The 17,313-nt window shown below is 51.8% G+C and overlaps 1 protein-coding gene across 7 annotated transcripts in view; it reads right to left on the bottom strand.

Moving 5' to 3' along the window:
• Positions 1-2,512: 2,512 nt before the first annotated feature.
• Atp11a (ATPase phospholipid transporting 11A) overlaps positions 2,513-17,313 on the bottom strand; it is a 111,270-nt gene continuing 96,469 nt past the window's right edge. For 2 of the 7 annotated variants that reach the window (XM_036209344.1, XM_036209346.1), the window contains 5 exons: positions 15,002-15,067; positions 13,784-13,887; positions 12,196-12,361; positions 9,663-9,747; positions 6,369-6,428 (listed from right to left, as the gene is read on the bottom strand). In XM_036209344.1, coding sequence (XP_036065237.1) covers positions 9,670-9,747; positions 12,196-12,361; positions 13,784-13,887; positions 15,002-15,067 — 414 coding nt within the window. In that variant the 3' untranslated portion in view covers positions 6,369-6,428; positions 9,663-9,669. Of the gene's footprint in view, positions 7,550-9,662; positions 9,748-12,195; positions 12,362-13,783; positions 13,888-15,001; positions 15,068-17,313 lie in introns of all 7 variants that reach the window. The other 5 variants (XM_036209340.1, XM_036209341.1, XM_036209342.1 and 2 more) reach the window with 3 other exon arrangements.

Genomic DNA, 17,313 nt, shown 5'->3' with positions numbered 1-17,313 from the left:
AAGGTGAGTCAGTGGATTTGGGCTCGCAGATACCATCAGCTACACCCTTTTGTTTGCTCTGTTTTGTTTTGTGGACTCTCACTTCAAGACTGCGCCTTCTTAAAGCAGCAAGCTCTCCAAAGAAGGTATGGTGTTCTGGTTTGGCCAGGGTTGTCTGGCCTGGCATTTGCTTATGTAGACCAGGCTGTCTTTGAATTCACAGAGACCCTCCTGCCCTGGCCTAAAGGTGTGTGTCACCACATCCAGTTCATGAGGTACATCCTTAAAGTGTGAAGCCATCTTTGGCTTAGATCCAATTCAGTAGGACCAGGGTCTAGGGACACAGGCCAGGGATGATGACAGGTGACGAGAGAGGCGGAAATCAGGACAGATTTCCCAAGCAGGAGCAGGGGAGGTGCAGGGACCCAGACTTATGACCTTGGATTTCCATCCTCCAGAACTGTGAGGGTAGATTGGACCACAGCATCTGAGATGGAGCTGGTTCTGCAGTCCTGGATCAAAGGGAGTGAACAGACAAGCACCTGGCATGATGTAACTTTTCCACACATGCTCCCCGATGATCTCTTCCTGACAAAGACAGTGATCTGTGCCACATACTAGAAAAGTCAGTTGTGAGGGGAAGAATGCAATACTTTCCAGCTAAGGGCTATATCAAAGAGAATGGGAACCCAAAAAGGGTCCCAGAGTTTGATACACTCCAGAGCCCTATCCAGGCCTGTATTGGGTTGGGGAAGCCCCAGGGGACACACAGAAGGGACATTTGGTCTTGGTCTCTGCCTTGACCCCTTGGAATTCCCATCCACTAGCCTCCACTCTGTAGCAGGCTTTCATGGATTGCCATTCCCCAAATCATGATGTGGAGACTTATTACTGCTTCTTCCGTGTCTGTCTGGCTCCCCTTTTCTCTCTGCCCATCAACCATGCCTATCCCTCCTCTGTCTAGCTATTGGCTATTCAGCTTTTTGTTAGACCAATCAGGTGCCTTAGGCAGGCAAGGTGAAACAGCAGCACATCTTTACATAGTTAAACAAATATTCTATTCCACAACACCACTTTGCATTTATTTACTTACTACTCAAATGTGGGGTGAGGGAGCCAAGGCACCAGTGGTCAGGAGAGCTGGGCAGAGCAGAGGCAGGACACAGGCTCAGGCATCTGAGAATCCCATGTCCCTCCCTCCTAGCCTGCTAACCAGTGGCGCAATGATACTATCAGGTGGCCTGTGTGTCAGTTACCCTGAAAGAGGTGGCCTACAGCTGGAGATGCCTGCCCAGGTCCCACGTCTGCACAGAAAGTTGATGAGAGCACCAAGAATTTCTTAGTTACAAAAGACTTCTAGCAGGTGGAGAACCCAGAGGGACTTGCTGTCTTGCCTCCCAGGTAGGGAATTGGTACCCTAGTCTCACTTTACCAGGCTGAGCATTGAGCGCATATTTAGGCTGCATGTACTCAGCTCTGCAAAGCATTTTTGGGGCCTCCCTGTGGCCCATGGACACACAGACATGGCCAAGATGCTACAAAGGGAGAGTCCCACAGGTTCAGGATTGTGAACTGCATGGGCAATGTGAACCACTCAGGTGGCCAGGAGCCAAGGATTCGGTAGGGACTGATCATCAGTCCATCATACCAAAGCCAGAGATCACTCTTACTAGAAACTGCTCAAGTGAATTAGGTGGCTTTTGATCCTGGCTCCTAGGCGATCTACTCTGAATGTTCAAGTGTGAGCTGGGCCCCAGATGCCCAGCAACGGAGCATATCCTGATATTCTATGTCCGAGGCATCAGCACCCAGGACCTCCAGCTGCAGAGGGTGCCAGGGCCAAGAGCAGGCAGACAGTGATGAGCCTAGAGGAGCAGAGATTCAGGGGCACTCCTGGGGCTCCTCACGTAGCACCCAGAGTCTGACTCAGCTGGGAATAGCATGGAGGAGTTAGTTAGCTGCCTGATAGTGAGACTGGGTTGCTGAGCCCTAAGTTTCACAGATGATAAAGGAAAGAGGAGGTGTCCCAGGGGTGGGGTACAGGATTAGCCTTGGGTTGCACAGGAGGGCTAGTGAAGAAGGCTTATGGCACTGGGGGCTCTGATGCTAAGTTTCTTGTTCTAGGTTTACTCAACATGTACCCTCAGGCTGTGGACCAGGGCTGTCACAGTATGGCTTTACATTCAGGCTTTCCAGAGAGCCCACATATGCTCAGGGATGGAAGTACAGTACCCATCACACCACCACCCTATGCCCCCTTCAGTAAAGCTAAGAGATTCTGTTTTCCACAATACCTATTCGATGTGACCACCCCCCATTGACATATGTGCTTACAGTTTTAACCATGGTTTCTGTTAGCAGAAAGTGTGTGTGCAACTTACATGAAACCACACACGTTTGTAAGAGATCAGAGATGCATCTTTTCAGTCATTGGGAGTGAACCAAAGTCTCCTACAGAAAGGCCCAGTGTATCAGGACTGCCTACAGAAATCAAAGGCACAATCATCATCAGCAGCACACAAAGTAAACCTCATGAGATGTCTGATCCGGTTTAATTCACAATTTAATTTTCAAAGCAGGTTACTGGGCTATCAGTTAAACATTAGTGTTGGAGAATGACATGTTTAATGTACTTACTATATTTGATAATTTAAAATAAATCCCAGTACTTATGAAGATGACAGCTACAGATAACCATTCATGTTAAATACATCTTTGAGTCTCTCTTATTCATACATGGTAGGTGGACATTTTAAGTGGTAATGCAGCCACACATGATTTTAAGTCAGACAATATATGCATATTAAAATTCTGTATCTCTTGACAAGGTAAAAAATAAAGCTATATAAACTGATAGACATTTTTTTCTGCAAAATTAGAATCACACTTTCATAATACTTCCTACATACACATCTTCATTAAAGCTTTGTTTAGACACGGTATCAGAACCACTCTCGTTCCCGGTTACCTGCCTTCTGACTTTGAAAACAGAGATTGCATTCGCCAAGTGATATTTTTTTCCTGTTTTTACCGTCATGAGTGGGAAACTTCCAAAGGAAATGTAGAACACCAGAGCCTGTTGTTCTATGGCATCGCCAATAAATTACATGATGATGAAATCAATGTGGATGGGTGAGTCCAGTGCCAGTCAGTGTAGATACACCTTGAACTTGGGAGTTCAGAGACCCAGGCTGGATCTTTCTGCAGACCCCCAGACACCTGGCTGATGCTCAGTGACCCAGTGACCAGGTGACCAGGACAGCACAATCAAGACATTCGGCAGCTGATCTTAATGTGCTCAGTAAACACAAAGTCACCCTGTTCTTCTAGCCTTGCCTGAGCCATCCCCCCACTGCTACCTCAGCCTTCAGAGCCCCTTCCCATCCAGGAGCTGCTTGGGTGGGGCCTTTGGTCTGCTTGTACTCAGGAATGGGTCGCTGGGATTTAGGGACATGTTTTCCTAGCTAGTATGTGGCAAGGGACAGGCACCTGCACTCAGGATGGCATGTGGCTCAGTTAGCCTGGTCCTGCTGGCTGGACTGAGCTCAGGAGCAAGGGGAGGTCTGACAGGGAGGCGCACTTCCCTGGGGGAAGAGCTTGGTCCAGCACAGCAACGTCACCCACACAGCTCACATGTGAGCACAGCCCAAACCCTCTTTCTAGGGTGTGTGTGTGTGTGTGTGTGTGTGTGTGTGTGTGTGTGTGTGTATGCACTTGTGTGAGTGTGAAAGGAGCCTGATGGTCCCAGAGGGCAAAACCTCTACACAAGGCTATCAGAATGGAGGCTGGGAGGAAAATGTACATGTGCTTGTGTGTGTACACACATGTGTACATATTTATACAAGTTTGTAAATGGCCATGAGTGTGTGTGTGGAACAGAAAGAGAACATATATGAAGCCAGGGCTCCTGGTACATACATGAGATGGACTGCTTGCAGGGGACAGAACCATGAATTCTGGCCAACGCAGTATGTCCCAGATGTTGACATGTGCAATGCAATTAAGAAAATGCTTCCTCTGAGTTAAAGTTGTGTGCTCTAAGGAAAGTAAAAAGCAGCTGCTGTGAGGTGAGGTGGAGGGCTTCTGCACTCACATTTGGTCTCCTGTTCCTGCGTCTCACCTGTGCCATTGTCTAGTTCAAATTCTTAGGCACCTTCATGTGGTAATTTCCCAAGCACACTTTTAAAAGACATTGGAGTGAGTATAAAGTCTGGGGTGTTCCTATGTAAACTTAGGCTATTGGGGGTTGCAAGAGAGTATCCCCACACCCAGAATGGGTTGCAGGACGCAGAGCCTACAGGAAGAATATTCTGTGTTTAAGGCTGAAGGATGGAAGTAAAATACAAACAAAAACAAAAACAAAACAGAAAACGTGAAAATGCAAAGGACTGTGACGAAACAAGAGGAGGAAGTGGTCACACCCTCAGTACACCCTTCACCTGCTCAGTCTCAGGAACACCAAGAGACACAGAGGCACAGGGAGAATCAGTTCACTCAGCAGGGACAGAAACATTCAGCCGAACACTCACCAGCATTTAAAGTGGCCAAAATTCTTAAACTTAAAATGTGAAAGCTTTAAAAACATACTTAAAAATCAGAAGATACATCAACAAATGAGTAAGAGATATAGAAACAGCTATGAAAATACTTCAGTGCAAAGGCAATTTTAAGATCCCTAAAAAAATACATTACAAATAATTTATTAACTAATCATACAGAGAATCTGCCCCTCCCCACAGGCATTACATTTGTACCCGTTTTGGGTTCTTAAAAAGGGCTGTAAAAATGCACACACCACTATTTAAGGGCTAGTGTAGACTGGGGCTCCAATCTTGGGCTGACACATGGCGACGCAGGTGGGTGACTGGGCATGAGGGTGTGTGGAGCCAGGGACAGCCCTTGGAGGAGCTGTACATTCTTCTGTCTGTCACAGCTCGAGGCCATCCCCTGTCTTTGGTGTGATGTTTATGGTCACCTGACCTCTCCCCAGCTGCCAGGTCCACTAACTGCTCCTTCTGTCGGCTGGTCCCCCAGTGCAAGCACACTGTTTATAGGGAAACCTTGTGTAATCTTGTTACAAACTTTGTGCTTCCCAGGTTGTAGGCTCTCAAGTGCCTGCGACCCTCATTATGGCCCCAGGTCTACCACATGACTCCACTGGGATGGAGATGGCTTTCTCCCGATCTCTGGCTGGCACTCTTTGAAAGGCTGCACCACACTGAAACATCTTCTCTATGTGAGGTCTGGTGGACGCTCCACTAGACACAGAAATGCCAGTGTGGAAAGCAGCAGGGATTCACAGTACAGTGGCCTTCTGACGGCCTGTCCACTCCAAGGAAAGCCCTGGATGGAATTGGTGTGGCACCAGTGGAGGCAGACTGGAACGGTCGAGTCCACCTCAGCCCCAGACAGCTTTGGGACTGTCTATGGGTGGGACTCACCTATGGGTGAGATAAATACCTGCCTGGGTGCCCCAAACTGCCACCTTCCCCAGCACCCCTGAAACAAATGGTTTCCAGTAAGGTAAACTGCATCATTCTGGGATGTGGTGGACATCACTCCTGAGGACCTGGTTAACAGTGTGACTTATCTACATCCATACACACCATGTCCCATAGGCAGCTGGTGGAAGAAGGGGGCACTGACGACTTCAAAAGCTCCATGTGCAGGGTCAGCATCTCCTCAGCAAACAGACTCAGACATGATCTTATGAGGGGACAGAGAATGTGAGCACAGCAAGGCCACAGGTCCAGAAGGCGCACACCACTTAGTGTCTGACATGGCCACTTCCCTAGTGGGAAGTGTGGATAGTTTACACAGGAAACACGTGGTCAGGAACATCAGGATGTAACATGAGCTGAGCCCATGTGCGAGATGTATGAGGCTGCAGACAGAGGGACAGGGTCTTCTCCTCAAGTGACAGAGAGATTGACAACAGCGGAGGTGGATACGCAGGCCTGGCAGGGCAAGCTTCATAGCTGCAATGCCTAAGGTGAAGCCAAGCATGATGTCCTTCTCCATAGCCCAACTGTCGGTGCGGTCACCGGGCCTGAGACAGTGATGCCTGTCACGCACAGTCTAGATTGCAGTGTGCTGTGCCTGAGTGGGTGACCTGTGATCCCACCCCCACCTCCTTGAGGATGGGGGTGGGGCAGGTGCAGGCACACACAGGCACCCAAGAACATAGCTCTCAGAGGCTGGGACAGAAGGCTATCTGTCCATCAGGTGGGTGTTTCCAGGCTGGACCTACAGCACCCATACCTCGTGTTGTGGGAAAGGCCTGGGTGGGGAGGGAGCACAGTGTACTCTTGGCTCTCCCACCCCAGGCACACTACTCTCCCAGAGGGGGAGCTGCATTGGGCAGCCAAGGGTCTGGTGCCCTGAGCACCCCAGCTCTGCAAAGAGGCCAGAGGGGTGAATTCTGAAACGCTGTCCCGAAGTTGAATGTTCTGCCAAAAGAAGAGAAGGCCCGTCATCAGTCATAGACCCTCTCTGGGGAACCCTAGCAGCCGGTGCACCCACAGCTTTACTAGCCTACCTTGGACCACTATATCACCCGAGGGCAGGGGAGTGGGCTCATCCCATGCCAACTGTGCCTGGAGGCGATAGGCCTTCAGTTCTGGGAACAAACACCTTCTGTCTGAGTGCCAACAGAGGGGGATCCCACATGCCAGGGACAACACAGGAGGGCGGGGAGGGGGGGCAAAGTGCTAAACACACTGAGCTTCTTCCCGGTCACCAGCGGCATGTTGGGATCACACAAAGTCCCCAGACATCCTTGGTCTAGCCACTACCCAGGGAGAAGACAGGACCCACCTATGCAGGTTAGTACATCCTAGCCTAACAGGGACTGGGGTCAACATCATGCAGCTATCATGCCCTCGGCCTACAGTTACCAGACAGAAGTGGTGGTGGCTGCCTCTTAAGAAGGGCCACAGCATGCACACACAGCAGCAGGTATCCAGGAGAGGGGGCAAGAGGCTGCAGAGCGCAGATCTCTCTCTCTCTTGACAATCCCCAGATCACACTACTTCCCGGCGAGCACTACGACTACAGCTGTGTGTCAGCTGGACACTGACTTGGTTTGTGTCCAGTGAAGCTGGGTGAGACCTTCCTTCCGATTTCAGGACAGGATGGATGGTCTCAAGTGGTTTTTCAGTGAAACTGTGTCTATCATAAGGACAGGAGCCAGCTCGTCAGGAAACACCGGCACAATGCATTGGTCACATGTCATCTGTATGTGCACACACATGTGTGTGTGACATTCCTATGTGCTTAGCTCACTCTCAGGTGTACCACTTACCTGTGTGTGTGTATGTGTGTGTAAAAATGGCATAGTCTGTTTCCAGAACGACTCACTCTTATAAAAAGGAAGGGGACAACACAGCAAAACTTTGGAGGAAGAGCAGGCAGTCTGAGGATCACAGCACACTGGCCTAGTGCCCAGCAGGCAGCCATACCGTTACCTAGCGTTGGGCTAGACACGTCTTGGCTGTGGTAAGTACTCCTTCAGCAGGGGCCTGTCGCTGTTCGAAGTGGCATCGGCCAATGCTTTGAGTCGGGTGCTCTTCTGCAAGGGCGAGGAAAGACACTGAGCTGCTGTCTGCATGGAGGCCAGCGTAGGAGGCCAGGACCTGTGCCCTGGCTGCTGCGGACCCAAGGCCGCATCTACACTGACCTATACCATCCCCACACTCTCCACCATGGCAGGGTCTGCACACATATCAGTCGTGATGCCATCAAGGCAGCCAGAGCTGGCTCCAGGGGCTGCCTGTCCACAAAGGTGCACAAAGCTTCCTCTAGGGGGAACAGACGGCTCTGAACAGGTTCATTCCAAGAAGTCTGCACCCGGAGAAGAAGTGGCAAGGTCAGAGGGCAAGATGCAGCACCATGGGAGAGGGCCACCAGCTGGAAGGCCCTAGCAAGTTCCTGCTCCCAACACAGAGGTTGTATCCAGAATCATAAGGCTCTGCATCCTGCCATGGGCACCTGTGTGCCGCCTCCTCTGCAGAGCCACTGGCATGTGAGCAGTGGTTTCTGCACAGCCTGCCTGGCAGACAGGACATTCACAGGCCATGTCCTGAAGGCTGCTGGCTCCTGGCCTGGCGTGGTGCAGCTTTCAAGCACTTTCCAGTCCCCATTCACCAGTTTCTCAGTGCCGAGGAAGGAGGGAGCTTTCAGAGCTGAAGGAAGACAAGGCTGGACGGCAGAAGAGCAGGTGAACCGGCAAGTGTCCAGTAGGAGAAGGAACCAGAGGATGGTGCTGTTGCCCACACAGGCACGGGGAGGGCAGGCAGGCTGCTGCAAGTGTGTGGACGTAGGGACTGGTGTGAACATAAGCACGATGCTATATATGCAAGTCTGATATATAACATGCCCAGTGTCCGTCACGCTTGCCTTGTACTAGGAAGAGGTTGAAAGTGAACCCCAGACGCCTGACGTCAAATCTGCCCCACTGAGACCTGTGGGATGTGTATTCCTCCAAAGCTTTGCAGACCCATGATGCTCTGCAGCAGCAGCAGCGTGTCTGTCTGTTGTGTCTCAAGTGTAGTGGCAGGGCCTTGTGTGCATGTGTGGTTTGCTATGATTCCTGGGGGCCAAGTCTCAGGCCACTGGAGACAGGATCACAGTGCCACCTCCCCAGTGGCTGAAATCTACTTTTGCACAGGTCCAAGAAAATCAATGCTGAGGAAGTTTTGTCAAGAGGGAACAGTGTTTGCAGCCCGAGTTGGCATATGTAATGTTTTACAAAGATCTTGTGACATTTTAGTCTTCCTAAAAATCTATTCTAATGGATCTTATGACACTATTAACTTGTTAAATATGGTGTTTAAGACAGATAGAAGGGAACTGCTCTTTTCGGCTTTGGGTGTTTCTCAGGCTTAAGCTCTGGTGAGGCAGGTACCCAATGCAGGTAACCCTCCAAACTCCACTGTCACATTTGGGTACAGGAAAATTCACCCCAATTGCCACAGCACTATGATGCTGCTATCTCCCCTGACTGCCCGGCTGTGAGGAGCAGGTACTGGCTACAGCTGCCACCTAGGGAAAGGGCCCTGGGGAGAAGTTCTGTGGAGTCACTGTAGCCATTAAAAGCAGCACATCAAGGTGTGTGTGTGTGTGTGTGTGTGTGTGTGTGTGTTCTAAAAACCAGGTTTTTATTTTGAAAAGTAGAACAGGAATCTAGTAAGTAGAGACCAGTGATAGTGTGACTCTACCTCACGATGTACTCAGGGGTCTTGAGCAGAACATTCTCTCCTGGCCTTCCTCAGTTTCCACACTAAAGACTGGGTCCCCAGAGCAGGGGTATGTTGGAAGAAGCCTCCATCTCTACCACTATGGTAGTGGGGAACAGGGCCATGCTGAGGTCACCTTGCTCAAGCTGGACTGACTGTGTGTGTGACCTGCCTGACTGTCAGGTGCTTAGGGGCTGAGCCACCAGTGTCTACCAAAGGCTCTGGACCCCCGATGGACAAAGAGCTGCCGCGAGCCTCTGCTGGAGGAGGACAAAGCCCATATTAGTGGACCTCTCCCGGTTGGAGCGCTGTCACCGTGTTACCTGACGAGGCAACTGGGATGAATGACAAGAACAGGGAGTGCACTCAGGGTGGCCTCAACACTAAGCTCTTCCCACCTGGTCCTGTGGCCATCACCCCAACATGCATGAAGGCAGAGATGGTCACCTGTTGCTCAGAAATTCAGACCACTGGTGGTCTGGGAAAGCATAAAGACGGTGGGTTGCTCAACAGAAAGGCACTTGTTCCTGGCCTGCAGGCCGCAGTCCGGAGCCCGCGCGGAGTGTTTGAACAAGTAGTGGTTATTTAGGCAAAGCAGTGGAGGGTAAGGGAGGCAGGAGAGAGAGACAAGAGGTAAGTTGGTTATCGGCAAACATCCTAGCACACAGTAACACCACTGCCCTAGCTGCTGGGTGCTGCCAGGCCAGGACTCACTGGCCCACTCCTCCTACCCAGGCCCACACCCGCCTCCTCCGAGCTCTATGCCTCCTGTGTGGCATCTGGGGACCGTGTGTAGTAAAGCTGCTTCTTACAGGCTTCAGATCTCACAGCAGCAGTGGGGACTTCTCCACTGACGGAAGGGATGATGGGAAAACTCAGCCTTTCCCGCCCACCTTCTAAGGCCATTCCAGAAGATTCTTGCAAAGTAGCATCCCACAGTAGAAGCTACAACTCCTACCACAGCAAATCTCAGAAGTCCTGTAGGAAGGTGCCCTTGCTACCCTCCAGAGCTAACTCTTTGCTCAAATGTATCCAGTCAAACACCTGAACAGTCCGTCAACATGGGGGCACCAGGTAGAAGGTGCTTTTGTGACCGTAGCCGGGGGACCCAGGAGACATCCTGATCTGTGCCTCTCTCTTGGGGTCAGAACTCTGTGCACAGTGCTGTCATGAGCATATGTTCCTGTGTCCCAAGTGTCAAGACATTGCCTTGGATGTGTGCCCCCACATCCCCAGGCACAGGGAGTGCCATGAGCAGTGCAGGAATGTTCATGCTGTCCTTATACATGGGTGTTGTCATGAACACAGCATCTCTGTGCATAAGGCATCCTAAAGAACACACACATCCAGTGTCCCTGGTACTGTGAACTCAATGTCCACTGTATCACTGGGTACAGGGAATCTTCATGATCACATGTCCACTGTGTCTGTGTGTCAGAAAGCTGAGTGTCTACTGTGAACCTAGACGTGTTGGTGTCAGGAAAACGCCTGTCAGCCTTGGGGCTGTACTTGTGAAGAGCAAAGGCCTTAGGCCGGTGTGGAAGACAGCCACTGGACAGCTTTCCAGTTCCCTACAGGCTGGACTGCTGGCTAGGAACAATGAATGCCATTCCCATGGAACCAGAGCAGCCGAGCACTGACAGCTCCAGGACCAAGTGCTCTGTGTGTGTGGGGGGGGATTAGGAGGGAGTGGGGGGTCTCAGTGGCAGGTGGATAGCCTTTCCTGCTCTCTCTCAGGCTGGGAGCTGAGGGGTCCCACAGAGTTAGCACTGCCTGGTACCATTCTGTTGAGAGGCGCTAGCTGGGGACAGCTCCTAGCAGCAGCAGCGAGGGAACACGCCCACTCTCGTGACAGAGGCGTGGGCTAGAGTTCTAACAATAGACCCTGTACCTATGACAGGAGACATAAAGCTGGGAGAATGGCTGGCATAAAGTCCCGAGAAGGAAAACCAACCTGAAGGTGGATCAATGGGGTCGGGTATCTGCTTCCCAACCCAAACATGGCCAGCTGGCTGCACTCTAGACTCAGGTTCCACAGGTAGAGAGGCAGGCTAGTGAGGAACCTACGCCCTCACCCTGGCTCCTTACTGGGTCTCTCTGCAGGAGCTGTGCAGGCCTGTCCCTCTGTGCACACAGGTGTTGTCAGGCTGTGTTATGGGGAAGCTGCTAGAAATGCAGACCCCACAGCCCTGCCTCACCTGGAGGTCAAGGTTTTCAGGGGTGAGGTTGAAAGTCTGTGTCTTAGTGAACCCCAGGCAACCCCGGGGGCAGGGTCCTATTGAGGATTCAGCTTGCTGGCCAGTTTGGGAGATAGGAAACAGTCACCCATCCTCTACCACTTCCTCTTGTAAAGGTGACTTTGAGCCAAAATCAAATCCGACACCCTTAAAAGTGACAGGACAATCATTTTTTCCATCTCCGGAGTTAGGGAGTGGACAGAGTTAGGCTCTGTAACAGGTTAAGTAGGTGCCAGATCACTGAGCAACAGCCCAGTCCATTAGTAAATGATCAAAGTAACAGCTAATTACACTTTTTGTGGATTTACAGAAAATATTTTTTTCTATTAATCTTTGTTCTTATTTTTCTTTTCAGTTGATTGTTTAGGTCTAAAGATTAAGTTGAACATTGTTCATTTTGAATTTTATCTAATATAACACTTAAAATGTGTCATTGCAGAATTAATAAGTAAGGTGTGGGCTGCTCCGTTTTATGATGCCCAGACCTTTTAAAAATTTACTTATTTTTTATTATTGATTTTTAAAAATATACTTCACAAACCACAGTTTCCTCTCCCTCCTCTCCTCCCCTTCCTTCCCCCTACCTCCTTTCTACGGCCCGCATCCACTCCTGAGAAGGGTAGGGCCTCCGGTGGAAGTCAACACATCGTGGATGTCCAGACATTCCACACTGTCTCTCAGAAACTTCCCAATCATAAGACAGGGAGAGGAAAGTGGCTGGCCAGCCTGGGCAACCTCCATACCTGAGTCCTCTCTGTTGCCGTGGGCCACAGCTGCCTGCACAAGACCTTCTTGAGGACATCAGGGAGGAGGCTGACGGTGACGAGCAGTGTGATGCCCAGCCAGGCAGGCCCGCTGGACAGCATGTGTATGAATACATAGTACATCCGCTGATAGCTGAGGAATGGCCTGGGGGACAGAGGACACTGGTGAGATGCTGCCTGGCCAGGAGGGATGCCACAGCCTCATGCTGCTTCCCAAGCCCTCCCCAAAGGCACCCTTCTGTGTGCCCTCCGACCCTGACGATGCCACCCTGTGTGCTGTGGATCTGCCCCCTGGAGTCTTCTAGACTGTCGTCCCAAAGGGGAATGGGGGTCCCGGAGGGCCAGTGTCTGGGTGTTCTTCACACCACCAGCAGCATTCACATGGGGGTGTTAGAGCATTGACCAGCAGGCCCAGTGGCCACCAAATGCTCTGAACACAGGCTTCCCTCGCAAGGAGACAGAGAGGAACAGGGATGGTTCCAGTGTGCTGACGATGGCTTCCTTGGCTCCGTGCGCCCTGATTCCACCCAAGACCTGGGAATTACCTTCTACCTCCTGGAGCCACGAACAGCCCAGGGAGAGAGTGGAGCCCTACCTCCAAGGACCCCCAAACTGCATGTGGACACAGGTGATCATCAGAAGTAAGTGTGGGGAGGGGGAAGACTCGCAGAGACAGGGTGCCAGAGCTGCTGGGAAGGTCGCTGCTTACACCCACAACTCAGAAGAGGGGGTGCAGCAGTCATGAGACGCACAGGCCCCCACTGCAGCCTCCCCACCCCAGGAGATAAGGGCTGCTAGGACCTCAGTTCTGGTTTAGGACAAGGGTCTGTCCCTGCCTCGGCAGGGCTCGGGAGCCCTCGCAAAGGTCTCCTGGGTGAGTGTTAGGGAGGGAGGAGGCTAGGATGGTCCTGTCTAAGGTTGTTCCTCCCCAGAACTGTGAGGCAGAGTGAGGAATCTTCGCTCTGGCCAGGGTCAGGGCAAGGTCAACTGATGGAGATAGGCCATATGTGTGGCTGCCCCCTCCCACTACTCTCTAGCCAGGGCTCTCAGGTCACAGGCCAGTCCCTCCCGGGACCTCTGCCATGGAGCTAACTCAGCTGTCCTTCAGTCAGGGTTTCATGTGACAGTGGGCTGCTGAGGCCCTTTGCGAGTATCACAGCAACATGGGCCACACTACCCTGCCCCACACTGTACCCGTGTCCCCAGGGACACAGGTGGAAAAGTCACTCTCAAGCTCCCACAATGGCATTTTGATTGATGAGCACGGGTCCCTGTGGCAGCATCATAGGTGAGGCTGAGAGGAGCTGGTGTCCACCCCTTATAATCTTGTCATGACACAGCAGGGACCTTCACTGCGTGCTGAGCAGGCCATGCTGTTGCCATGTTCTGCGTCTCCCAGACTTGAGGATCGTCACTATGAACCACTTGTCTGCCAGAGGTCCCAGAATGCACCGTGACACCAGGGACACGGCAGTGCAGAGGCTGTAGGCTGAGCAGAACGTGCACCTTGGGCCCTCCATGACGGGTGTGGGGCAGCGCGAGCCACACGGGGTTTGAGGATTCTTACCAGATAATCCCTCCCCAGATCAGGGAGAAGACGACGTAGAAGAGCAGCGACCCCCAAATGACAAAGTGGTTTATCCAAGTCCAGTAATGCGTGTCCAGGGCAAGCTGCAAGAGAAGGAGCTGTCAGCAGTGGCACCGCCCGGGCATGCGGAAAGGAGGGCCAGAAAACCGTGAAACACGAGGTAAAACCAAACACGGTGGCGGCAGAGTGCCTACGAAAGCATTCAAGAAAAACCACAGCAACCAATCCTTGCTTCCGCAGGGGGAGACGGCCGGGACGGCGGCCAGCTTGTCCCGAGTCACCTGGGACCTGTGCATGTGTGTGTGTGTGTGTGTGTGTGTGTGTATACGGCCGGGACGGCGGCCAGCTTGTCCCGAGTCACCTGGGACCTGTGCATGTGTGTGTGTGTGTGTGTATACGGCCGGGACGGCGGCCAGCTTGTCCCGAGTCACCTGGGACCTGTGCGTGTGTGTGTGTGTGTGTGTGTGTGTGTGTGTATACGGCCGGGACGGCGGCCAGCTTGTCCCGAGTCACCTGGGACCTGTGCGTGTGTGCGTGCGTGTGTGTGTGTGTGTGTGCGCGCGCGTGTGTGTGTGTGTGTGTGTGTGTGTGTGTGTGTGTTCGTGCATGAAGCATCCTCCATGCTGACATACTGCTCCCTGAGAAGACAATTCGAGGAGTTTACATACTTTTAAAGACCCAATGTGATGGGTTCAGGGACTTTCATAATGAAATTCTTCATAGAATCTGACTTGACTTTAAAAAGTTAATTTTGGGGGCTGGAGAGATGGCTCAGGGGTTAAGAGCATTGGCTGTTCTTCCAGAGGTCCTGAGTTCAGTTCCCAGCAACCACATGTCAGTTTTGTAACTTTAGTCCCAGGGGCTAGGCACTAGGCACCCATGTGGTACACAGACACACATGCAGACTAAACAGCCATAGATCTTTGAAAAAAATTTCCAAAATAGATGAATTTATTTAAACAGAGCTGTTTTAGTTATATTGAGAATTTCAACTTCCATCCTTTTGTAAACACTCAGCTCTTCATTTCCTTTTGAGCAATCCTGGAAGTTCATGTACCAGACAGTGTACATTTGCTGGGACCTGGATAAGGAGAAAGATGACTCATGACACCTAGCATGAGGTGTCAGCATCAGTATGGATCTAGGATTCCAGGAGCACAGGGTGAGACTGGCCGTGAGACCACATCACTGACTCACCTTCAGTGTGACAGTGAACACCATCACGGTGAACACCAGTGTCCCAAAGGTCCAATTCCCAAACATCTGCGGAGACAAGAGTCAAGTGAGTGCTTGCTGCCGCTCACCTCTCCTCCCTCATCCCGAACACGGATGCTAGAGAGCATAACCCCTGGCCTCTGCACCTCTTAGCCCAAGGACACGGGGCCTACAGCTTGGTGAGCTAGAAAAGGCAAGCGTGCAGGTGGCCCTAGGCCAGCACAGAGGCCAAGCCTAGCTCAGGAATGCCTCATGTTAGTGTCCTGCTGGCCCCTGATAATGGCCCTGCTGGGCACTAGCACCTGACTGTGAAGAGTCCTAAGGTTTCAGAGTCAGCAGGGAGAGACCTCACAGCTGGAGTCAATATGCATGGTGCTTTCTAAGGGAGGGCTGTCCACCTTACTGCCTGTCTCAAGAACAAACTCAGGGGACCTGCTGCTGGTGACAGAGATGCCCACAGCTGAGGCACACAGCTGCTAGAACACTGCAGGAGACAGCCAGAGGAGACACCAGAACACAGAGGTGACAGTATCAGGGAGGGTTTCTCTGTGAAGACCTCAGGACAAGGAGGAGGTGGGCAGGCGGCACACACTGGACAAGGGCTACTCCTCCAATAGCCAAACCCCTGGCAACAGCCGTGGCTGCTAACAACTAACCAATGCAGAGGGACTGCCCTCCTAGGTGGAACGCAGGCAGGACAGGGGAGGTACAGACATGAGTCACACTCCAAGAAGCAACACATTCCTCAACTACAGACAGACACACATGAGGTCAGTGGCCACAAGTTCTTTCTCTCAGGAAAGCCAGTCTGCACAAGCCTTCTGCAAGAATGGTTCTCTACACAGCACACAAGGTGGACACTGTTGGGGTCTGGGAACTGTGCCTCTCAATGTTCCCAGAACCTTCTTCAAGTTTTACTTCAAAGAATCAAAAGGCTAGGAAGCTAGTACTTTTGCTTCTGCTTAATTTCCAATAAAAGAAACAAGCATACTCTGAAGCTAGACTTCTGTGAAAATCCATGGCCCGCAGGAGTTCTGGGAGCCAGTGGAGGAGGACCCTGGAGAGTTCTGGAACAGAAGCATCAGGATTTTGTGGAAACACTGACTGCTTAGGGATGCTACTGTGCCTTGCTCTTCATTCTACCAGAGATGCTTCCTCCTTGGGCTTAGAAACAGCACCAACAGAAGCTCTCAGGCCTGCATATGTGTGTGTGGGGGGGGGGGGTAGTGGCTTTTAGCCAGGGGCCACTTGGTCACACTAGAGTGGGTGCTGCTGCAACCAGCAGGGAGAAACCAGAGATACTGCAAGGTGCTGAGGACAGGTCCCCATGGTGTTGGCTTTCAACACCAATGCCCAGGTTTGTGGCTGATGGAAGTGTCTCTGACACATGCTTTCCCCCTGGGGCAGGAATGATTTTACAACTCAGGGCAGCAGACTGGCAGCAGGGTGTCAGAGAGTGAGCAGTTGTTGGCTTGTTTAATGGAAAGCTATGGGTGGCAGCCACATAGTGACCCTCACTGGGGAGGGAAGCCTTGCCCTGCAGAGGCTCTGCTTGGCAGGAGGGGCCCCACTGCCCCCACCCCAGCTCTTTGTGCCATCAGTTGGCACAGACTGAGTTAAAAAACACAGATGGCAGCAAGACATGGGTTGGGTGGGCACACGGATCCCAGCAGCACCTCACACCAGGCCAGAGTAAACTCCCCCACTGCCAGGTTTCCTCGGGTTTGGTGGGCTATGGCAGACCTGTGGTGCCATGGTGGGACACCAGGCCCCAGACCTACAGGACACACCACTACCACCATCACTTTCATAGGCAGATGAAACGTAATAAGCTCAAGTGAGAAATTGGAAACTGGATAGGAGCTAAGAAATGTGCTCATCTACTCCCCTGTGCCCATGGCTCTTGGTCAGTGAGTGCCAGCTCACCGGGATGGCTAGATGGCCACAGAGCCGTTTCTATAATCTTCACTTCATTTGTTTCCAGAAGCAGCCTTCTGGTCACCTACCAAAAGTCACTTACTGTCTTCTAATTCTCTAAGGATCTACAGGGTGGGGATACCAGCCCCTTAGCTGGATGGTCATATGCCCCTGCGAGGCTCCTGCTTCTGCCTTCACCAGGATCTGAAAGCACACCTCTACTGACGTCTAACCGATTAACAGCTCCACAGTAAACCAACGCTGATGGTATGACCGGCGCACACTTTAGTAATACACCTCTCCTGGTGGCTCATACTCCACAACAGCCCGACTGGATGGTCTGGGCGACTGACACCTCAGTGAGATCCCGTACTGTC

This window comes from Onychomys torridus, chromosome 17, assembly GCF_903995425.1.
Source record: "Onychomys torridus chromosome 17, mOncTor1.1, whole genome shotgun sequence".
Classification (NCBI taxonomy): Eukaryota; Metazoa; Chordata; class Mammalia; order Rodentia; family Cricetidae; genus Onychomys; species Onychomys torridus.
The sequence above is the reverse complement of the archived record's forward strand: the minus strand, read 5'-3'. Positions and strand labels throughout refer to the sequence as shown.